At 32.1% G+C, this 21377-nt stretch overlaps 1 protein-coding gene across 2 annotated transcripts in view; it reads right to left on the bottom strand.

The window, feature by feature from the left end:
• Nucleotides 1–46: 46 nt before the first annotated feature.
• The window catches only part of LOC141325154 (geranylgeranyl pyrophosphate synthase-like), a 44275-nt gene continuing 22944 nt past the window's right edge, over nucleotides 47–21377 (bottom strand). For both annotated transcript variants that reach the window (XM_073833652.1, XM_073833651.1), the window contains exons 3-4: nucleotides 21237–21307; nucleotides 47–1196 (exon numbers count right to left, since the gene is read on the bottom strand). In XM_073833652.1, the coding sequence (XP_073689753.1) occupies nucleotides 387–1196; nucleotides 21237–21307 (881 nt within the window). In that variant the 3' untranslated portion in view covers nucleotides 47–386. The remainder of the gene's footprint in view (nucleotides 1197–21236; nucleotides 21308–21377) is intronic.

A 21377-nucleotide genomic window follows, 5' to 3' on the forward strand; every position in this document is an offset into this window, starting at 1 on the left:
TGTTAAAAACAGAATCATCTATTTTTGCAAATAAACTCTTCATACATATACATTTATAGGTAAGGTAAAGAACCATAAAATTGGCGTAATTGTTTTAGCACAAATTTATTTTGCTTTGATTTTGTGGTGAAATTTTGTTGTTTAAACAATATGGTTTTATCTGACTGTTTATGGTTTATTTTGTAACAAGCAGCATCTGTCGCTGTTAGATGCAGATTACAGTACATTGTCATTTTAACACCAAATACTGAACAAATATTTCTAAGAGTTCCTGTTACACTTCAGTTACAACGGCACCAAATATAAATGAAACTAAACAGACTTTAGACTGAAGGCGATGTGCTGTGGAGTCAAAGTAACAGTACAGTTTAAATCACAGTGCAAACTCATTGATTCGATTGGCCTCCGAGCTCTTTTGATTGGCCGGTCAAAGCTCCGCCCTCTGGCTCTTTATGCATGCGACTCAGATGCTGCACCAAGGCCTCCAGTTCAGGATTCCCCCCGAGCTCCGAGATCAACCGATAGGCCTCGGCTTCCAGGTCGATCAGCGTCTGACGGGTGTAAGCGAACGAGCCCACCTTCTCCAAATAGTCCACGCAGTAGCGTTTGATATCCACGTTCTCGGTGCGCTGCCGCAGGATGTTCTGCACCTGCGTGCTCTCGGGCCGCGACCAGATGGCGTGAATGGTGGGGAACGAGAACTTGCCTTCCGTCAGGTCTTCGCAGAAGCTCTTGTTTTCGCTGTACTCTTTGGAGTACAGGTTGGCGTAGTCGTCCCGTATCTGGAAGAAGAGTCCCAGGGTGTCCAAAAGCGGTTTGAGATCTCGTTTCCAGTCGGAGAAGAGCTGCATGAGGCCCACGGCGAGGCCGAAGAGGCCGCCGGTTTTCTGCAGCACCATGCCGCGGTACTCGGCCTCGCTCGGGCAGGTGTAGGTGTCCCGCCAGTGGATGTCCAGACCCTGGCCGCGGTGCAGCTCCAGCAGCTGACGGGTGAACACGTGCACGGCTTCGGGGTGCGCTAGCGTCAGCACCTTCTCCAGGCCTAGGAAGTAGACGTAGTTGGCCGAGTTGATGACCGACGGCACGCCGTAGATGCTGTGGGCCACCGGGAAACCGCGCCGCAGCTTTGAGCTGTCTTCAATGTCGTCGATCAGCAGACTGGCGTTGTGTAGCATCTCAGTCACCTCGATAATCACCTAGGGATTGAAAAAAGATCATCAATATAAATGCCAAATCACTAATATTCAGTCTAAGGTGTTTTACAGGTAGAAATAGAGTACCAAATCACTCAAACCTCTGGAGGAGAAACATGCATTTCGCAGATTTGATCTATTGCATTGCATTTGTAGTGTAAACTGACAGCTTTATATGTGACCCGATCCAGCAAAATTGAGATTTTTGTATATAAGCTTTAGACCAGTTGTCCCCAAACTAAGGCCCGGGGGCCGAATGCGGCCCGCCCCTGCATTTTGACCGGCTCTCTGAACAATGCCAGAGACATATTTTGAAAATGTAATTTTAAATATGTTTTACTTATATCATGTCGGTATTTGATAATAAACGTTGGCTTTCAAACTAAAATTTCCCTTAGTTATTTACATAGGTATAATTATTTGTTAAATTCACTAACAGAATGGTACATTCAACGTAATGTGTCATCGCGATTGAACAAGTTTTTCTCGGTTGGTTGTGCATCTTTTTCTTCCACACTTTTTTTCTTCAACTCAACTTACTGTTAACATGCTTGGATGCAGCACTCTGTGAACAGCCAGCTTCTTTGGCAATCAATGTTTGTGTCTTCTGGACAACTGTCAGAGCAGTCTTCCCCATAATTGTGTAGCCTAGTGAACCAAACTGAGAGACCATTTTGACAGTTCAGGAACCTTTGCAGTTGTTTTGAGTTGATTAGCTGATTGGCATGTCACCATATTCTAATTTGTTGAGATAGCGAATTGGTGGGTTTTTGTTAAATGTGAGCCAAATCATCACAATTAAAAGAACCAAAAGAACCACTTAAACTAGTTCACTCTGTGTGCATTCAATTTATTTAATACACAAGTTTCACAATTTGAGTTGAATTACTGAAATAAATGAACTTTTCCATGACATTCTAATTTACTGAGAAGCACCTGTATATCTTTTGAAAAGAAATGATCATTTGTCTGTCTGGTACATAAAAAATAATAAACTATTCTAGCATTAAAAGGTATAATAAATACAGGTAAAATCATAATAAATTAATAATAATAATAATAGTCAGTCCGGCCCATGGAATTTTATTTTATAAACCGACCCGGCCCCCCATTAACGAAAAGAAAATGATGTGGCCCGCTCAGAAAAAAGTTTGGGGACCCCTGCTTTAGACCATAAGCTTTAAAATGATATCCTATTAAGAGCCCAACCTTGAACGGTTTTAAAGATATACCCATTTGCATTATGGTCATCTGCTCTCTTTTTCCAATTGAAAACCTGAGAAAAACGCTTTTTAATTTTTTTTGCCCGTTTTTTGTTGATATCTTTTAAAATACAATGCATTTAACAGGATAAACTATTTATTTTACATCTTAATTTGACCAAAGACATTTGTGTGTGTGTATATATATATAGTAAGAGTGGAGTGTGAAGGTTGACTATGTGCACCCAATGGTTCAAACATAGTACCCTAAAGGTGGTGCTGTGTATCAGGATGATAATGTACCAATACACACAGCAAGACTGGTGACAGAGTGGTTTGATGAACATGAAAGTGAAGTTGAACATCTCTCATGGCCTGCACAGTCACCAGATCTAAATATTATTGAGCCACGTTGGGCTGTTTTGGAGGAGCAAGTCAGGAAATGTTTTTCTACACCAGCATCATATAGTGACCTGGCCACTGTTCTGCAAGAGGAATGGCTCAAAATCCTTTTGGCTACTGTGCAGGACTTGTATTTGTCATTCCCAAGATGAAATGATGCTGTTTTGGCCACAAAAGGAGGCCCAACACCATACTGATTGTGGTATAAAACTAGGTGTTTCAGTTTCATTGTCTAACCCCTGTATATATATATATTATATGTATTTATATATGTAAATGCTATTAAACCAGGCTGAAGCTCAAATTATTTTAAAGTATTTATTTGAATAAAACTTTGCGTATACACTCAGTCACAGTGAACAGAAGATATACAGACTCTATATCAAGTCTCAACTGTCTTTTTTTTTTTTGCATTTTAAAACTTGCCCAGATGTTTCACATTTAAAACAGTTAAAATTAAATGATCAATTTAAAATATTAGAATATATTACATAGTATTCATGAATATAGCCTGATTTAAAGTATAAAATTGTAACTTTTTACATGCAACAATCATCAAATCTAAATGTTACAGCCGACTGCATAAAAACAAACAAACAAGCAAACAAAAATCAATCATTTAAAAAAAAAAAAAAAAAAAAAAAAAAAAATTTAAACCAAGATTTCATTTTGGAAGATGACAAATGAGAATCATTTTAAAATTACTTTTAATATAAATGTATAACTTTATTTTAACAATTAAAATATTATATTAGTACCATTCAAATTAAATGTAAAATATATTTATTCATTATACTTTCTAATATTAGAATATAAAATACTTTGATAATGGTAATTACATCAATACTATTCAAATTACATTTAATTATTAAAATATCATACATTATTTTATCATGTAATTTATATAATTACAATATTCCATTAATACTATTAGAATTACATGTAATCATTTCAAAATTAAAATAATAACATTAAAGGAGAAGTTCACTTCCAGACCAAAAAATTTACAGATAATGTACTCACCCCCTTGTCATCCAAGATGTTCATGTCTTTCTTTTTTCAGTCGAAATTATGTTTTTTGAGGAAAACATTTGAGGATGTCTCTCCATATAGTGGACTTCAATGATTCCCCCGAGTTTGAACTTCCAAAATGCAGTTTCAATGCGATGTCAAAGGGCTCTAAATGATCCCAGTAGGGGAAGAATGGTCTTATCTAGCGAAACAATCAGATATTTTACACAAAAATTTACAGTTTATATAGTTTTTAACCTCAAATGCTGGAACTTGACTAACTGTCATGAACCATAAGACACAGTGGACACAGAGCTAGACAAGATGAGGGTTAAAAAGTAAATAAATATTGTACTTTTTTTTAGAAAATAACAGATCGTTTTGCTAGATAAGACCCTTCTTCATCGGCTGGGATCATTTAGGGCCCTTTGAAGCTGCAATTAAACTGCATTTTGGAAGTGTACCATCCTGAAGTGTTTTCCTCGAAAAACATAATTTCTTTACAACTGAAGAAAGATATTAACATTTAGATGGATGTTAATGTCAGGGAAATCCACAGATGTGTTTTGTATTGTAATGGATGTGAAGGCCTGCAGAGGGCAGCAGTGGCTCACGCTGCACTAGATAGTGTTTACTATCAGGGTGTGTCTGAAATGCAGACTAACATTCCTGTGTATTCAGTGAAGGTCTGCGCAGATGCATCATGCATCTAGACTTTCATAGGAAGCAAATATGAATGCATTGTGCATTATTGCATCTTTGAATATGCAATTATTGTAGGTAACAGGTGCTTGACTAAAACTACAGAAACTTTGGTTTGGTTACACACAAATATATAATACTCTCAGGCCGACAGAGAATATGAAGAGACACTAATAGATTCATAATTATAATTTGAGATCTTTTCAAAAACATTAAGCAAATATTTCATTATGCATATTTAAATTGTAAATGCATAAAAATGGAAATGGAAATGCATTTAAAATGCATAAAATCATTTTAATTTCATTAAAGTAATTTATTTTAAAAAAGACCATGTATAAATGTAAATATTATTATTATTATTATTATTATTATTATTATTATTATTATTATTAATAAACCATTTATTTAATTGTATTTTTGCAATTAAGCTGCGAAACGAATGATCACGATTAATCGAGTCAAAATAAGTTTGCAAAATAAGCAAAAAAGTTTTTTGCGTACTATATGTGTGTGCTGTGTATATATAAATACACGTATATATTTAAAAATATATTTTTATGTATTTGTATGTAAACACTTCTACTGGAAAAGGATTTTAAGCAATAAATTAAAATAATCAAATAATATTACATCATAACATTAAACAGTCAATGTGGGCCAATTTGAAAGTTCTTATTGTAATTATTTAATAATAATAATTTAAAATAATTTAATTTTAATAATTAAAACATGACATTAATACTATTTGAATTACATTTTAATTAACCAATCAATTTAAAAAAACATTAAGCATCTCATTCTGTTTCTTCCACTATTTTTAGATGCATTTCGTCCATAGAAATATTTAGAAATTATTTATATAAATATAAATATTTAAAATTTTCCTTAATTTATACATGTGTATTTATATATACATAATATGCACAGTACAAATAAAGTATGTAAACAAACTTTTATTTTGAATCGATTAATCACGAATAATTGTTTTGCAGCCCTATTTATGCATTTTTATTAATATTTAGATTTTTATATTTAAATTTAAAACTTTTATTATTTTAACATTTAATTTTTTATTTTAGTACAAGTTTTACTCTTAATTTTAAAATGTATTAATTTTTACTAATTTCAATTTTATGAATTTATTTTATTAGTTTTAATTTTATTATTATTATTATTATTATTATTATTATTTACAGAATAGGTATTATTTAGGAATATTGTAGGTATTTCAGTTTATTTAAAGTGGAAAATGTTTTATATATATATGTGTATATGTTAACTTTTATAATACAAAATTGATGGACATTTTCTAGAAATATTTTAACCATGGTCTCACTTTTTAACTGAATAAATGTGAATACATTTATGATTTGCTGATTCTAAGCAATTTCAACAGATCCTTTTTAAAAACATCAATTAAGATGAAATGGTTACTAAACTATGTTGTTTTTTTAAATGCATTAATCTGAACATTCATTTATTTCATTTCATTTATGCCTGACAAATAATGCATGGCATTAAGTTTTTTAGTTTAAAACTGTCCAATAAAAAAAATGTATATGCAATTTTATATTCATAAGTCTTACATTTAGGCCTAAATATTAAGTAATACAGGCTGTGAAACAGGCCTAAAGTAGATTTTATACAGATCCAAAAGTGCGTTTAATTTGAAGTGTAGAAACCTGCTTTTGAGAGTTTAAATAGAGACAAGCTTGATCTTAACAGCAGGACTAAAAAAACTACAAAAACTCCACATGGAAACACATCAAAATCTACCGCACCGGAGCGACCAGCAGGGGGCATCAGTGCTGGCATCCGCTTCAGACATGGTGTATGTAGGAAAAGAGAAACTTCCAGCGGAAATACAAGCATGGAAGATTTCAGAGACTGAAGAAGTGCTGAGAGTTTGGCCTTAAGAGTTAAAGCATGTAAACTATAGCTGCAGTAGTAATGGAAGCCTCTGTGCTGGGCATCCGGCCAGCGTCAGAGACCCTCACACATTCATCCTGCAAACACGCCGCTTATAGTGAGATACTGCCCCTGTAGACACCTTATAATCACACACACACACACACACACACACACACACACACACACACACACACACACACACACACACACACACCTCGGATTCACTGCATATCAGTGTGACATCTGTAAGAACAAACAGTGGATTCTGATGCGCCAAACAATCTTGGAAGGCATTTCACAGACAGCAAGATGCAGATTATTAGTGTTTGTCTGCCTTCAAGAAACATTACATCATCCTTCAATGACATCATCAGTGTTGCTGCTTACAGATGCATGCAAAAAATCCTAATCAGTCTTGACTGTTTTTTATAGGAATGTTTTATAGATGTTTGTATGTAAAAAAGACAAGTGCATTGATTAAAACAAGGATTTCCTTCTAGCATGCAAGCAAAATAAATTAATAAACACCAATCAAAACTGTTTAAAAAAAAATAAATCAACATTTCTCATCAAATCCAAAAAGTTTCAGTATAAACTATTTGAATGAATGCTTTTTAAAATTATTTAAATAAATACAAACAGATGCAAATATATTTTTTATTTACATTTTAAATAAAATTTAAATTTCAAAAATGTTTGGTTTCAGTTGCCTTTTTTATATAATTACCCTGTATGTTAAAAAAAAAGTGTATATATGTGTGTGTGTGTGTATATATATATATATATATATATATATATATATATATATATATATATATTAAAACAAACAATAAAGCATATTTTTCATCCAATCCAATGCATTTCAGTATAAACAAATAAATTAATAAATACTAATCAAAACTATTTAAAAAACAACATTTCTCATCAAATACAAAAAGTTTCAGTATAAACTATTTGAATGAATGTTTAAAAAAAATTCTTTATTTACATTTTATTTCAGTTTATTTTAAGTGACATGTTTAGTTTCATTTTTTTTAAACATAATTACCCTGCATGTAAAAAAATAAATAAAAATGCAAAAATATAAACTAAAACAAACAATAAAGCATATTATTCATCAAATCCAATGCATTTCAGAATAAACAATTTGAATGAATGCTTTTTAAAATTATTTAAATAAATACAAATAGATGCAAATAGTATAAAATTAAAACAAATATTTAAAAATGTATATTATAAAAAATACAATGTTTCAGTCATTCATTCATTTTTCTAAATGAATATCGCTTGTTTTACAACTAGCAATATTTCATGTGTTCATACGTTTTAACTGAATAAATGTATTATTTATTATAAAAGATTTATGGTGATTCTATGCAACTAGAATTAATGCATTCTAAAAATAAGATGTAAATAAAATCAAATAGATTGCAGCTAGGTAAACTATGCAATGATATTTATGTAAATAAACATTTAAACAAATAGAAACAAAATAAAGTAAAAAAAAAACGATCATTTGAATCCATTTTTACTGTTTATTTTATTTTTACTAAATACTTTAATCATTTTTAGTACTTTTTATTTTTATATTTACTTTATTTATTTTAGTTTATTTCATTAGATCAAGTTCAAATAAATTAAAATGGGAAATGTAGCTTTTTAAAATAAAAATAAAAAAAATAAATTAAAAATTGACAATTTTTCGGTTTATTTTAAGTTATATTTATATTATATTTAAAGATATGCATTAATTAAATATAATAGCCCTATAATAGTAATATTAACATCTTTGACTCATAAATAATAATAATAATAATAATAATAATAATAATAATAATAAATAATATAAATAAATAAATTAGTAAATTAAATAAGCAAATAAAGGAATAAATTAAATGTAAAAATACACACACAAATATATATACACACTACAAATTAATTCATAAGTCATTATTTTATAAAAAAGTTTTAAAATAATAAACTTTTTTTAAAACCTTATTTGTCAGTCATGCATGAATGAAACATCAGATTTATGCACAAATTACGACAGTTTATTAACTATTTCATATATTGAATTTATTTAAATATTGATTTTTCAAAATGCATTTATTAAAATCACTTACAGAAACACTGTAAAAACTATTACATTCTCTCTTTGTGAAAACTATTACATTTATTCAGTTAAAAAGTTATGAAACTGCTTAAAATATGGCAATAAAGTTTGTAAAGTTGTATTAAAGTTTAACCATAGGGCTATTATACTTAAATCTGAAAAAAAAAAAAACTTGTAATTTATATCAGTATGACTAACATAATTTATTTTTAATATGATTATTATTATTAGCATTAAATAAAAATATTGCACCATACATTTGTATAATGTATTGCATTACAATAGTAGTTGTTATTATTATAAAACTACTTTTTTTTTTTTTTTTAATTTTCATTATATTTTATGCCCTAAATATCTTTTTAATTTTTCTTTTTTAATGAGCCTTCAAGTTTAAATAAGTAGTTTGGGGGAAAATATGATTTAAATTTGAAAATTTTAAAGATATAAAATCCCTCAAAAAAAAAAAAAAAAAACTCTAGGTTGAATTCATCAAAGAAACTTAAAAAAAAAATCTACTCAACAGTTTCAAATATTGATAATAAAACAATAAAAAAAGATTTCTTGAGCAGCAAATCAACATATTAGAATGATTTCTGAAGAATCATGTGACACTGAAGACTGGAGTAATGATGCTGAAAATTCAGCTTTGATCACAGAAATAAATTACTGTTTAAAATATATTCAAATAGAAAGCGGTTATTTGAAATGGTAAAAATATTTCTAAATTTCAAATATTCAAAATAAATGCAGGCTTGGTGAGCAAATGTTCTTTAACAACAAAAGTTGACAGGATTTATACTACAAAAAAATTTAAAAAATAACATAAAATAAAAAAAATAAAGACTACTTAGGGTGCACTATATTTAAACTGAATCTGAAGGCAGACAGTAGCTTTGTATTATTACTCATTTTTGGGGTTAAAAACAAACAAACAAAAACACATTAAACAACAACCTGGAAATGGTTTTTGTACAATTTTTACCAATTTTACAAGGTTAAGGTCCTCTGACTGAAGTGCAGTGAACTCATCTATCTGGCAGATAAAACTCAAAAGCTCTTAGGATACACCAGAATTCCCCAAATATCTCAGGAAAACACCATTTCTTCTACTTTGAACCCTCTAAACACACAAGCATAAAAAAACTGGGTCAGTACGTCCTCTGGAAGAAATAATGCTCAGCAAAAACTGTCAATACTTGGTGTCAGTCAGAAAACTGACACTATTCAGTGCACTTCAGAATCCAGAGCTGATATCAAACACCTTCTTTATATTTTTAGATTTCAACCGGTTCAGTGAAAGTCGATCTGAAGTGAGAGGTGAATGAGAAGCGATCTGTTGGCAGGCGTCAGCGGAGCGTGACGTGGTGTTCGCTTGTGATACGGCGCATGTGCAGTCATGCTGGTGGGTTCAATAAGAGTTTACAGCCAGATAAACCACACCACAGGAGAGAGAGAGAGAGAGAGAGAGGGTGCGATTCAAGGAGACTGATCAGAAATATGAGTAATCACTTGACTATCAAGCAGCCCTTGAAAATAATTCACAAACAGCCTTGCATGCATTGTGAGGATACAGAAATAGCCACAGGTTCAGATCAGAACAATGACGTCAGCGCTTACCAACAGACAGCAGATCAGCACAGATGTATAAATGAACAGCTTAAAAAAAATAAACACTAAAAATTAAAAACTGTTACCCTAATGTTGTTCCAAATGCATGGTTTGTTACTGACAACAATTTGGAAGGGAAGAAAAAAAGTGAAAAAAATAAAATAAAATAATAATAATAAATAAATAATTCCAAATTTGCTGTGCTTGTTTGTGAACTGCATAATGTTGACCAAATATTGTAATTTATATCAGTATGGCTAATAGAATTTATTTTTAATATGATTATTATTATTATTATTAACATAAAATAAAATATTACACCATGCATTATACAATGTATTACATTACAATAGTAATTATTATTATTATTATTATTATTATTATTATAAAACTACATTATTTTTTATGCCCTCAATTTCTTCATTTTAAAATGATTCTTCAAGTTTAAATAATAGTTTGTGGAAACAAGTGGATTAAAAATTTACATTAAGATGTAAAATCCTTCCAAAAAAAAAAAAAAAACCTCTAGGTTTTCTGTTCTACCCCTGGGGTGTACAATTATTATTATTATTATTATTAAATAAGAATATTAAACAAAGCAATATTACTATTGTAATAGAACTTTTGTACTTTAAAATAAAACTATGTACTATAACTAAAATTGTAATACTGTAAAATAATTTTCTAACATTTGTCTTAATTTGGTAATTTTCAAAAGAGAGCTGCTCATGTATAAATAAATACATGCAATATATACATAAATATACACTACCAGTTAATTAATGTTTTTTTTAATCTCTTCTGCTCACCAAGCCCGCATTTATTTTTTCCAAAGTACAGCTAAAACAATAAAATTGCGAAATATTTTTACTATTTAAAATAACCATTTTCTATGTGAATATATGTTAAAATGTAATTTATTCCTGTGATCAAAGCTGAATTTTCAGCATCATTACTCCAGTCTTCAGTGTCACATGATCCTTCAGAAATCATTCTAATATGCTGATTTGCTGCTCAAAAAACAGAATGTTTTCAGGTTTCTTTGCTAATAAAAATATAAAGCTTTTGTACAATTATAAATGTCTTTATCATCACTTTTGATCAATTTAAAGCATCCCTGCTAAATAAAATGATTAATTTCAGCAATTTATTTCCCCCAATAAACAAATATGAATATAAGTAATTATTTTTCTATTCATCAAAGAATCCTAAAAAAACCTCAATTGTTTTTAATATTGATAATAATAATTAAAAAAATGTTTCTTGAGCAGCAAATGAGCACATTAGAATGATTTCTGACAGATCATGTGACACTGAAGACTGCAGTAATGATGCAAAAAAAATCAGCTTTGATCACAAAAATAAATTACATTTTAACATATATTCACATAGACATAAGTTATTTTAGATAGTAAAAATATTTCTAAATTTTACTGTGTTTGCTGTTTTGTTGAATCAACTAAGCAGAAGAGACTTTTAAAACACATTAAAAATCATACTGTTCAAAAACTTTTAACTGGTAGTGTATATTACTTTTTTTATAATTACACCTGGCCATATTGTGGTTTCAAATTTATTCTAATTGTTCAGTCCTAAAAACAACGTTTTTTTCTTATATATATATATATATATATATATAACAAAAGTTGACAGGATTTATACTACAAAAGAAAAAAAGACAACTTAGGGTGCGCTATTTAAATTGAATCTGAAGGCAAATAGTAGCTTAGCATAATTTAAAACTGAAATACTGATAATTCACTGATCATTTCTCTTTCTCTAAAGCTCTGAAATGGACAAAAATAGAGCACTGATGCCATTGCTTCTCACATGTGTTTTCATCACAAACATTGAGAGCTACGGAGAAGGCGATTAAATAAAGACTTGATGGCGCAATTTGTTCCTCACACAAAGCTAAACAAGTCTGTGGTTCTTGGATCTTAACATCATTCAAGCTGGCCACAAAGGCAAAAAAAGGTCCCATTAGTGACTTCCATTCCTTAATGACTTAATTGACCAGTAAATTTGGCCAAATTAATGCATATTCATCATTTAATCATTAATCAAACGTGGCGCATATTAATGACAATGTAAGGCTAATCCGTAAATGATTACTTCAGCCTTGGGAAACTGAGTTTCTCCAGCAAAGCAAATGCTGTAATTACAACCAGACATTTAATACTGTTCCCCACCCAAAAACCAAGACAAATGAACAATCCTCTGCTTCATAAGAAACAAACCCAATGACTTCTGAAGGACGTCTTGAAAGATTCCCGCCTATGTTACTGCAAACACAATAGGAGTAAAACAAATCCTGTATTATAAACCGAAAGCTCGCCGGAATGATTAAAAATTCAAGCCCTGTAAAACAGGAAAAGCAACCTGATCTAAACAAGCCTAATAATGATTCAAGCAGAGCTACTATGCCTCCGACCGCATTACACACATCCAAGCGGAAGTTGTTTTCTATTCACAAGATCAAATAAACCTGGAAGCGGAGAAGACGAGCCCCGTAAAGCAGCGTTGCTGCCACGAACGGCTGACTTTCCTCCATCTGAAGAGCTTTAATGGAATATTCAGGATCAAAGGAAAGCTGCTGAACAGCTGGTTGAATGTGATGCATACATGTATTACATTACAACAATAGTTTTATTATTGTTTTTTTTATTAAATATTACTACAATATATTTTGTTATGCCTTAATTTCTTCATTTTTAAATGAGTCTTTAAGTTTAAATAAACAGTTTGGAAAAAAAAACTATTTGTGATTTGCAATTTAAAATGTGATTTAAAAATTTAAAATGTTAAACATTTTAAATCTCCTTTTTAAATTTTGTTCAGAATTTCTAAAAGTACTATAACTAAAAATATAATACTGTAAAATGACTTGTAATTTCTAGCATTTGTCTTCATTTCTTAATTTTCAAAAGAGAGCTGCTTATGTTTATTCAAAAAAAAAAAACGTGCAAAACATGCACTACTTTTCAAAAGTTTTCAAACAGTAAGATTTGTAATGTTTGTTTAAAGTCTCTTCTGCTCCCCAAGCCTGCATTTATTTGATTCAAAGTACAGCAAAAACTGTACAATTTTGAAATTTTTACTATTACAAGTAACTATTTTTTATATGAACGCATTTTCAATTAATTCCTATGGAAGTTGAGCTTAAACGTTCACGTGGTGCATTATGGGATTGAAAACGGCGCATAGAAAGCGTTGAGAGTGGCTGAGAGTGTTAGGTTGGGCATTCCTCAACTTTATGCAAATGTCAAGCGAAAATTGCTGTGAAAAGCAGGCAAGGCAAGATTATGACGAATGTTTTTGAGTGTTTGTGGAACTGGTGGATTACTGAGCTGAATATACATATTATTGAAGAAGTCGAGCAAAATTAAATGCACTTTGCATGCTTTTATTACATGCTAGTGTCTCGTTTGTAAACCGCTGTTAAAAAAGATGATGAAATGCAAACATTTTTTTTTTTTTTTCATAGGCATGCTTTGCCCTAAATTTGCAACGTCCCAAAGCAATGGCATTGTAGCATTGCCAGCGACACTGAGCGTGGATTTAACACTGTAGTGGAAACGCACTACAACTGGTGACCGTTGCGTTCCCAAACATGTGCTAAACTCAGCACATGCGATAAACAAGTTCACTGCATTCATTCACTGTGAATTGAGCCGTTCTGAGACACGGAAAACACAGGATCACGAGCTGATCGCCTGAACGAAGTGCACGCTTCGCTTTGAAACGTGCAATAAAAACAGACTTGATGAAGGGGTTAAGCCATATTGTGCTTTCGGATTTAGTTCATTTGACTGAGACTGTGCCAAAGCATAATGGCCCAAAACACAACTTTTAAGACTTTCTATTTTAGAATAAGAAGTTCAATATAGGCTTGCCACGATAGACGGTGTTGACGGTGTTACCGGTTTTAAGACGCAACACCGGTGACATCACTTTTCCACCGTGACACCGTCTCCACTTTTTTTTTTTTTTTTTTTTTTTAAGTATTCGTTTTTTATTAAATATTTATTTGAATTGAATGGAAAATATCATTCTAAATAATTTACTTAAGACGAGAGCATGCAATATAATTGAAAAAAAAAAAAAACTGAACATAGCTACAATGCGTCATATTTCATTTATCACGTGAGGAGTTCGCGCTTACATATAATAAACAGCGTAAAAGTTAAGCATGTTTGGCCGAGCCCGGGGCACTCTCCCTGCCCAGGGAGAGGGATGCTGAAAACAAGAAATGATGAAGGTAAGACTGCTTGGCTATTTAAAGGGATTCTCTTGTAGTGCTTGTATACGGAGTGTGATTGCTGATGGTGAATTGGCCGTGTTAATTATCTGTGCGAGGAGTCGAATTTACAGAAAGAGAATGGCGGACGATTTAGTGTCCAAAAGCACCTGTTTGGCAATATTTTGGGTTCAAAGTTTTTTTTTTGTAGTTTCGTTGTCGTCCATTAAAACAATTGACGCCGAATTGCCAATTCCCGCAAAACTGAAAGTGAAAGTATAATACGCACGCATTTATAAGCTATTTAAAAGCAGAAAAAAGAGCAAACCCCCACCCCACGGTGATACCGGTATTACCGGTGTTGTCACGTGCCGATTAACCGGTGGGGAAATTTCCTCATCGTCACAACCCTAGTTCAATATATTTTAAAAATGACACTTTTTGCCCAGAAGACCTATCGTTTTATATAGTCATGTGACCCCGATGATACCGAGATGTTTTTGCTGTCACGATATCACAATATTGATCATGACATTACAACCCTAATAATAATGCTTCCTCCAGTGAAAAATCCATCTTCTGTTGTCTCTCACATCAAAATCCAGCCCCATACTTGTTTTGGCTTGTAAACGGTGCTTAATCTGTGCAGATTTCTCTCCTAAAGGCACGGTCACACTGCACTTTTCGTTCCATTGACCCATGAGAAATATTTTCGCATTTCGCAGCGTGTGAAAGTTCAACCTTGATGAACTCTGACCAACGAATTCGCATCACATGACTCTGTGTGCCCAACAGGAGATCGATACGTCACAGCATGACCTCTAGCTGAATGAAAAGAACCTTAAATTTAAACATTTAAAACTGCAGCACTGTGGTAAAGTGTAGTAGATTGTGCTGAATGTGCTGAATTAAAATTTTTTAAAAGACATGACGTCATATCACGACCGTTGCAGCAGCATCCGAAAGAATTTCGCATGCTCAAAGTCTAGTGTGACCGCGGCTTAATTCAGACCAGACCACTTTTTCCACTGGAGGAATCATTATTATGGATTATGGACTAAAATATTTTAATGATGGAGTTGTTTCTTACAAATGTGCAGCTTTTAGTTTCTCAAGATGTTAACTGATGAACTGGAGTGGAGTGGATTACTGGACTATTGTGATGTTTTTATTAGCAGTGTGGACTCTTAATTCTGACGGCACCCATTCACTGCAGAGGATCCATTGGTGAGCAAGTGATGAAATGCTACATTTCTCCAAATCTGTTGAAGAAACAGACTCATCTACATCTTGGATGACCTGAGCGTGAGTAAATCTCCCAAAACCAAACCAATTTTCCAATGAGAGAGGGAGATTTTTAAAATCAGTAGCACGGAAATAGCAGTACACGGAGTCAAACCTGGAACTGATGCAACAAAAATCAGTTCAAACCTCATCAGTGGCTCTCAAATGATTTTTTTCATTGATTAAGAGTCTTCTGCATAAAATCCAATGCTGTACTAAAAATACCCCAATGACAACACCTAACAATCATTGCTCAGGAGTACAGATATCTGCAATGCTGGAGCTACAGAGAAAACAGCTGGACTGCCAAAAAATGAATTACATTTTCCATTTTTTCCACTCAAAGAAAATCCAGCAAGCTTATGGTTTTCCAGCTCCTGCAAATCCGCTGGATTGTTTAGCATTAGCATGTAGAGCTCTGCTTAGAGCACTGTGTATTGTTGCCGTAACTATATGAAGGGGTTTAACGGGCATAATGAGATTTGGGCTTTTTTATACACACTTAACCCACCAAAAATGTTCAAAGCTAACATTCTGCATGTGTTTGAACATCAAAAACGGGTATAAGAAGAGATTCAGATCTCATATCTGGCTATGTAACCAACATTTAAAAAGTAATTTAGCTGTTGCACATTTGATACTGACTTGTCTTGTGTGCTGTATGTGCAAACAATAGCTGTGTGTGAGAAACAGACTCATATTTAAAGACTGCACATCAATGCATTATGGATACATTAATAAACTTGTTGCATCACGATTCAAGCAAATGGTCAGGTAGTGTCCAATTAAACACAAATAAAAATGCATTGCCTAAAATAATAGTCTAATGACCATCTGCACTACTTTTTGCTCCAATTACAATTGCATTTGAAGCACATGACATCAAACCTGCCACGAACAGGTGCAAGATTTATTAAGGCACCATTTTTTAAATGAACACAAATGCAGATGAGATTTGAGAGCTGTGGCAAAAGATTATCATTTAATGAAACTTAATTTCAGTCTGTTCCCCACACAAAGATGACATACTGTATGACTAGAGACTTAATCAATGCTATCAAGACTACTTTTGAATAATAATAATAATGTGAAAGATTATACATGGTGAATATTATATACAGCATTATTATTTTTACATAGTATTAATTATATTAACGTTATATGAAATAAAAAATATTATTATAAATTATATCTATTAAAAATTATACACACACCTGTATATTCTCTCTCCCTCTCATTTATATTTATATGCGATTTGTGAAAAAAAACAGAGGGGGGATGCTTTTGAAAACTTTTTTTTTTCTCTCCATAGGCAGAGGTTGACCAAATTGTTAATGTAATCTGTTAACAACGCATATTATATACCTGTTTTTTTTTTTTTTGTTTTTTTTTTTAAGCAAGAACCAGATAATGAGTGTCAGGTCATTAAATGTTTTTAATACGACGGAAGCTGTATTATGTGATCACAATTTAATAAAAACATTGTAAGTTAGGCATATTAATAGTAATGATTTATTTTCAAACAACGAATACATTTTATAGAAAGGGTGAGCAAAGTATCAACGGAGCTTTTTGGAAACTCTGAATCAGTAAACAACTGCGTCGTAAAAAGATTCACTGTTTCGAAGCGCTCCAGTCGGATCGCGAATCATTTGATTCAGAACGTTCAACTTCAAAGCGCATTTTGCAAATCATTTGATTCAGACGACTTTAAAGCGCGTATCGCAAATAATTCGATTTAGACCGGGAAGTAGGAGCGGCTTCGCGGGACGTTTTATCCCCACCGTGGATAAAAATAATTCAGCAGAGGCAGGGATCCATAGACCAGAGGAGGGGAAATAATCCCCCAATCCCTCCCGGCAAATCACACCCTATATGTGACCCTGGACCACAAAACCAATAAAGGTCCACTGAAGCGCCTTGAAACACGCAGCGTTATTCTGTGTGGTGACGTACTTTTAACTGAAACAAAAACATATTGCCCAGCCCCGCCCACTAATTTTGAATAGCCAATAGCGTTCCATTTATATCTGCTCCGGCCACAGCTGTTGAGCTCAGTAAAGCCGCATTTGTAAGCTTATGACAGCCACAGACTAATAAATCACCCACAGGTTCAATATGAAACTCTTGCTAAAACGAAAGAGTGATCATAATCATGCTGAGGCTGTGTAGTTTAATACATGCCGATCGCACATATGATCTGCTCCGTGTATTGCGTCTCTGTGTAGGGGGCGGGACACTACGGACTCTAGAGAGCATTTGATTGGACAGAACGTTTGATTAGAAACTGAAGTGCACGGTGATATCACCCAAATCCTTGCTTCATATTGGCGGAAGTGATGAGACTGTAAGTTTTGAATGCCCATATCTTGTTTTGAAGCACACTAGCTTGTAGATAATCTTAAAGCTAATATATTCATACTAAAAGCCAAAAAAACTTTAATTTTGATTTCAGGGGGACTTTAAGTCGCTGGGGTATATTTGTAGCAATAGCCAAAAATACATGGTATGGGTCAAAATTATTGATTTTTCTGTTATGCCAAAAATCATTAAGAAATTAAGTAAAGATCATGTTCCATGAAGATTTTTTGTAAAATTCCTAATATAAATATATCAAAATGTAATTTTTGATTAGTAATATGCATTAAGAACTTAATTTGGAAAACTTTAAAAGGTGATTTTCTCAGTATTTTGATTTTTTTGCACCCTTAGATTCCAGATTTTCAAATAGTTGTATCTCGGCCAAATATTGTCCTATCCTAACAAACCATATATCAATAAAAAGCTTATTTATTGATATGATGTATACATCTCAGTTTTGTAAAATTTAACCTTATGACTGGTTTTGTGGTCCAGGGTCATATATATGTGTGTGTATATATATATATACATATACATCACAACCGTGCCGATATACAGCCATATCTCAAGTCTACTCGTGTGATATTGCTCATATATCTATCTATCTATCTATCATACAGTGCCTTGCGAAATTATTCATACCCCTTCATTTTTTTTTTTTCACATTTTGTTATGTTGCTGCCTTATGTTAAACTACTTTAAATTACTTTTTTCCCACATCAATCTACACTCCATAATGGCAAAGCAAAAATTAGGATTTTAACATTTGTACAAATTTATTAAAAATAAAAAAACTGAAAAGTTCCTGTTGCATAAGTATTCATACCCTTTTCTGAGCAAAAACCAAGTCCTGAGGTCAAGAATACTGCCTGTAGAGCTCAGTGACAGACTTGTGTTAAGTCAATGATCTAGGGAAGAGTTCAGAAAAAAATCTGCTGCTTCACAGAAGCATGCATATATATATATATATATATAAAACAGTAAAATGTATAATTTATTTTTTTGTGAAGTAAACTGATATTTTGGCTAATTTTGTTTACTTTGCAAAACACAAAATGTGTGACAAAATTAAAATAATTTCTGGCTGAACTATTCCTTCCAAAAGCTTGTCTCCTTCATGTGCATGTATTTCTCCCTGCTGTAACACGATCCCGTCATGAACGCCTCAACTCAATTTGAAGGGCCGAATGCTGAAAATGGCCCATGATGTGATGGTTGAGAGATAAAATCTATTTGCATTGATCATTTTCAGTCTCCGCAATGCCAGTGCAGAAAAAAATGGAAATGGCCAGTTTGCACAAAAAAAGGTTTACATGGGAATTTTAGGCTGCAAGAGCAACAAGGGTCATCACCAAGTGCAAAGTGAGTGTAGGAATGGTTGTAGGCCTTCTGTACTGACCGTAACTGAATTAAAAAAGGCTGATGATGCAACTACATCACCATTCATCACACAAAGCAACTCTCTCAGTTGACAGAGACTGAAAAGTAGGCATGCAAACTGATGAAATATGAAGAAATCACTGATATTACGCCATGCAAATTGAGGTTATGACATCCCAACCACATTTACACATCAACACCATCACAGTCCATTTAGATATAATTCATTAAAGGTACTGCAGAGCTTTAAAAACAAGCAATGATCTGATGAATCCCTAACTAACTTTAGTCATGTTTAACATTAGGAGCATGTAGATTAGTTGTTGACTAAAGACAAACGCCAGTTTTGTGTGAGAACATCTGTTCTCTTTATTAGCCGACTGAGACAGTAAGTTGTTAAAAAGACTTTCATAAAGCAGCCGATAGCAGGTTTTCCGCCAAGTCGCGAGTTCTTAAGCTGAACAGAAGTGAAACAGATCTGCTGTATGTGTTTAAACTTTGCCCACGGCAACCACAAGTTGACTCAAAAAAAAAAAAAAAAAAAAAAAAAAAATCAACACACTTCGCAAAAAATCTAACAGAAACCTCAGATGACTTGTGCTCAGATTTGACTGAGGATGCCATGAGGATTAGATAAACTATTTAAAATAGAACTGTCAATAACATGCACAGATCTATAGACAGCTGTAAAAAAAAAAAAAAAAAAATATATATATATAATAATAATAATAAATATATATATATATATATATATATATATATATATAAATATTATTTTATTTTTTTGCATCATCACCGAGAAGGAGGAGGGCCCCGGCACAGTTTCTGTACCTAAAAACTTATGTTAGACCTACCTAAAAAACCCCCCGAAAAATCTGTTTATTTTATTTGCATCTTTAATCTATTGTATTTATTTGTGCTGCTGCTTCTAGTTAGATTATTCATATTTCTTTACTTTTAAATTTTTTCCCCTAAACATAGCACATGTACCGAAACTTACCGAAACCGTGACTCTAAAACCGTGATACAAACCGAACCGTGAGTAAGTTGAACCGTTGCACCCCTAATATATGTGTATGTGTATATGTGTAAAAAACTAAATAAAACTTGCACTTTTGTACATATAAAATATATAAAAAAATACATATATATGTATATAAAAATTTAAATTTAAAATAAAATGTAAAATAAAAATATAGATAAACAGACAAAACTTAAATGCATTTAAATTTTAAATATATATAAAATATAAATAATAAAAAAATCATAAATAATAAAACAAAATAAAGTATTGGTTATTGATACATAATTTTATTAGATTTTTTATTGCGCAGTACAAATATAATTATGAGATGTACATGGAAAAAAGGAAAAAAAAATCAATTTTTAATCTCGCGATTCTTCACAACTTTTTCCCCCTTTTATGTTCAAGGCTTTTTATGTTGTGCTTTTTTTTTTTTTTTTTTTTTTTTTTTTTTTACAGTTGTGAGAAGAAAATCTGATAATGTATTGGGAATAATAAGAGAATTTTAAAAATCCAAGATGCGTAGTATTAAGAATGTCAATAATTGCCGCTTCAGATAAAAGTGTCTGCTAAATGCATGAATGTTAATGTAAACTAGCTTTATTATCTAAATAGAACAGTGAGATTCACCTCAATAGAAGCATGAACTGCTAAATAACTACATTACAATAGAGAATATTTAATTTCAACTCAAGCCAAATTTGAATAACCTTATAATTTTCGCCTTTCACAACACATTTAATCAATACTGTCAGTTCAGCAACACTAAAACGCTTCCTGATAAACACAAATAAAGCCTTACCTGAATTTTGTCCTCTGGGACATTGAGCCAGTGGTTGAACGCTTGCGAGAGTTTTGTTCTGACTTGTTTTCCTATCAAACCAGATAAAAGAGGAAGAAAGGACAGGAAAACCAAATTAACTGCAGCACAAACACAAACAGA

This window comes from Garra rufa, chromosome 2, assembly GCF_049309525.1.
Source record: "Garra rufa chromosome 2, GarRuf1.0, whole genome shotgun sequence".
Taxonomy (NCBI): Eukaryota; Metazoa; Chordata; class Actinopteri; order Cypriniformes; family Cyprinidae; genus Garra; species Garra rufa.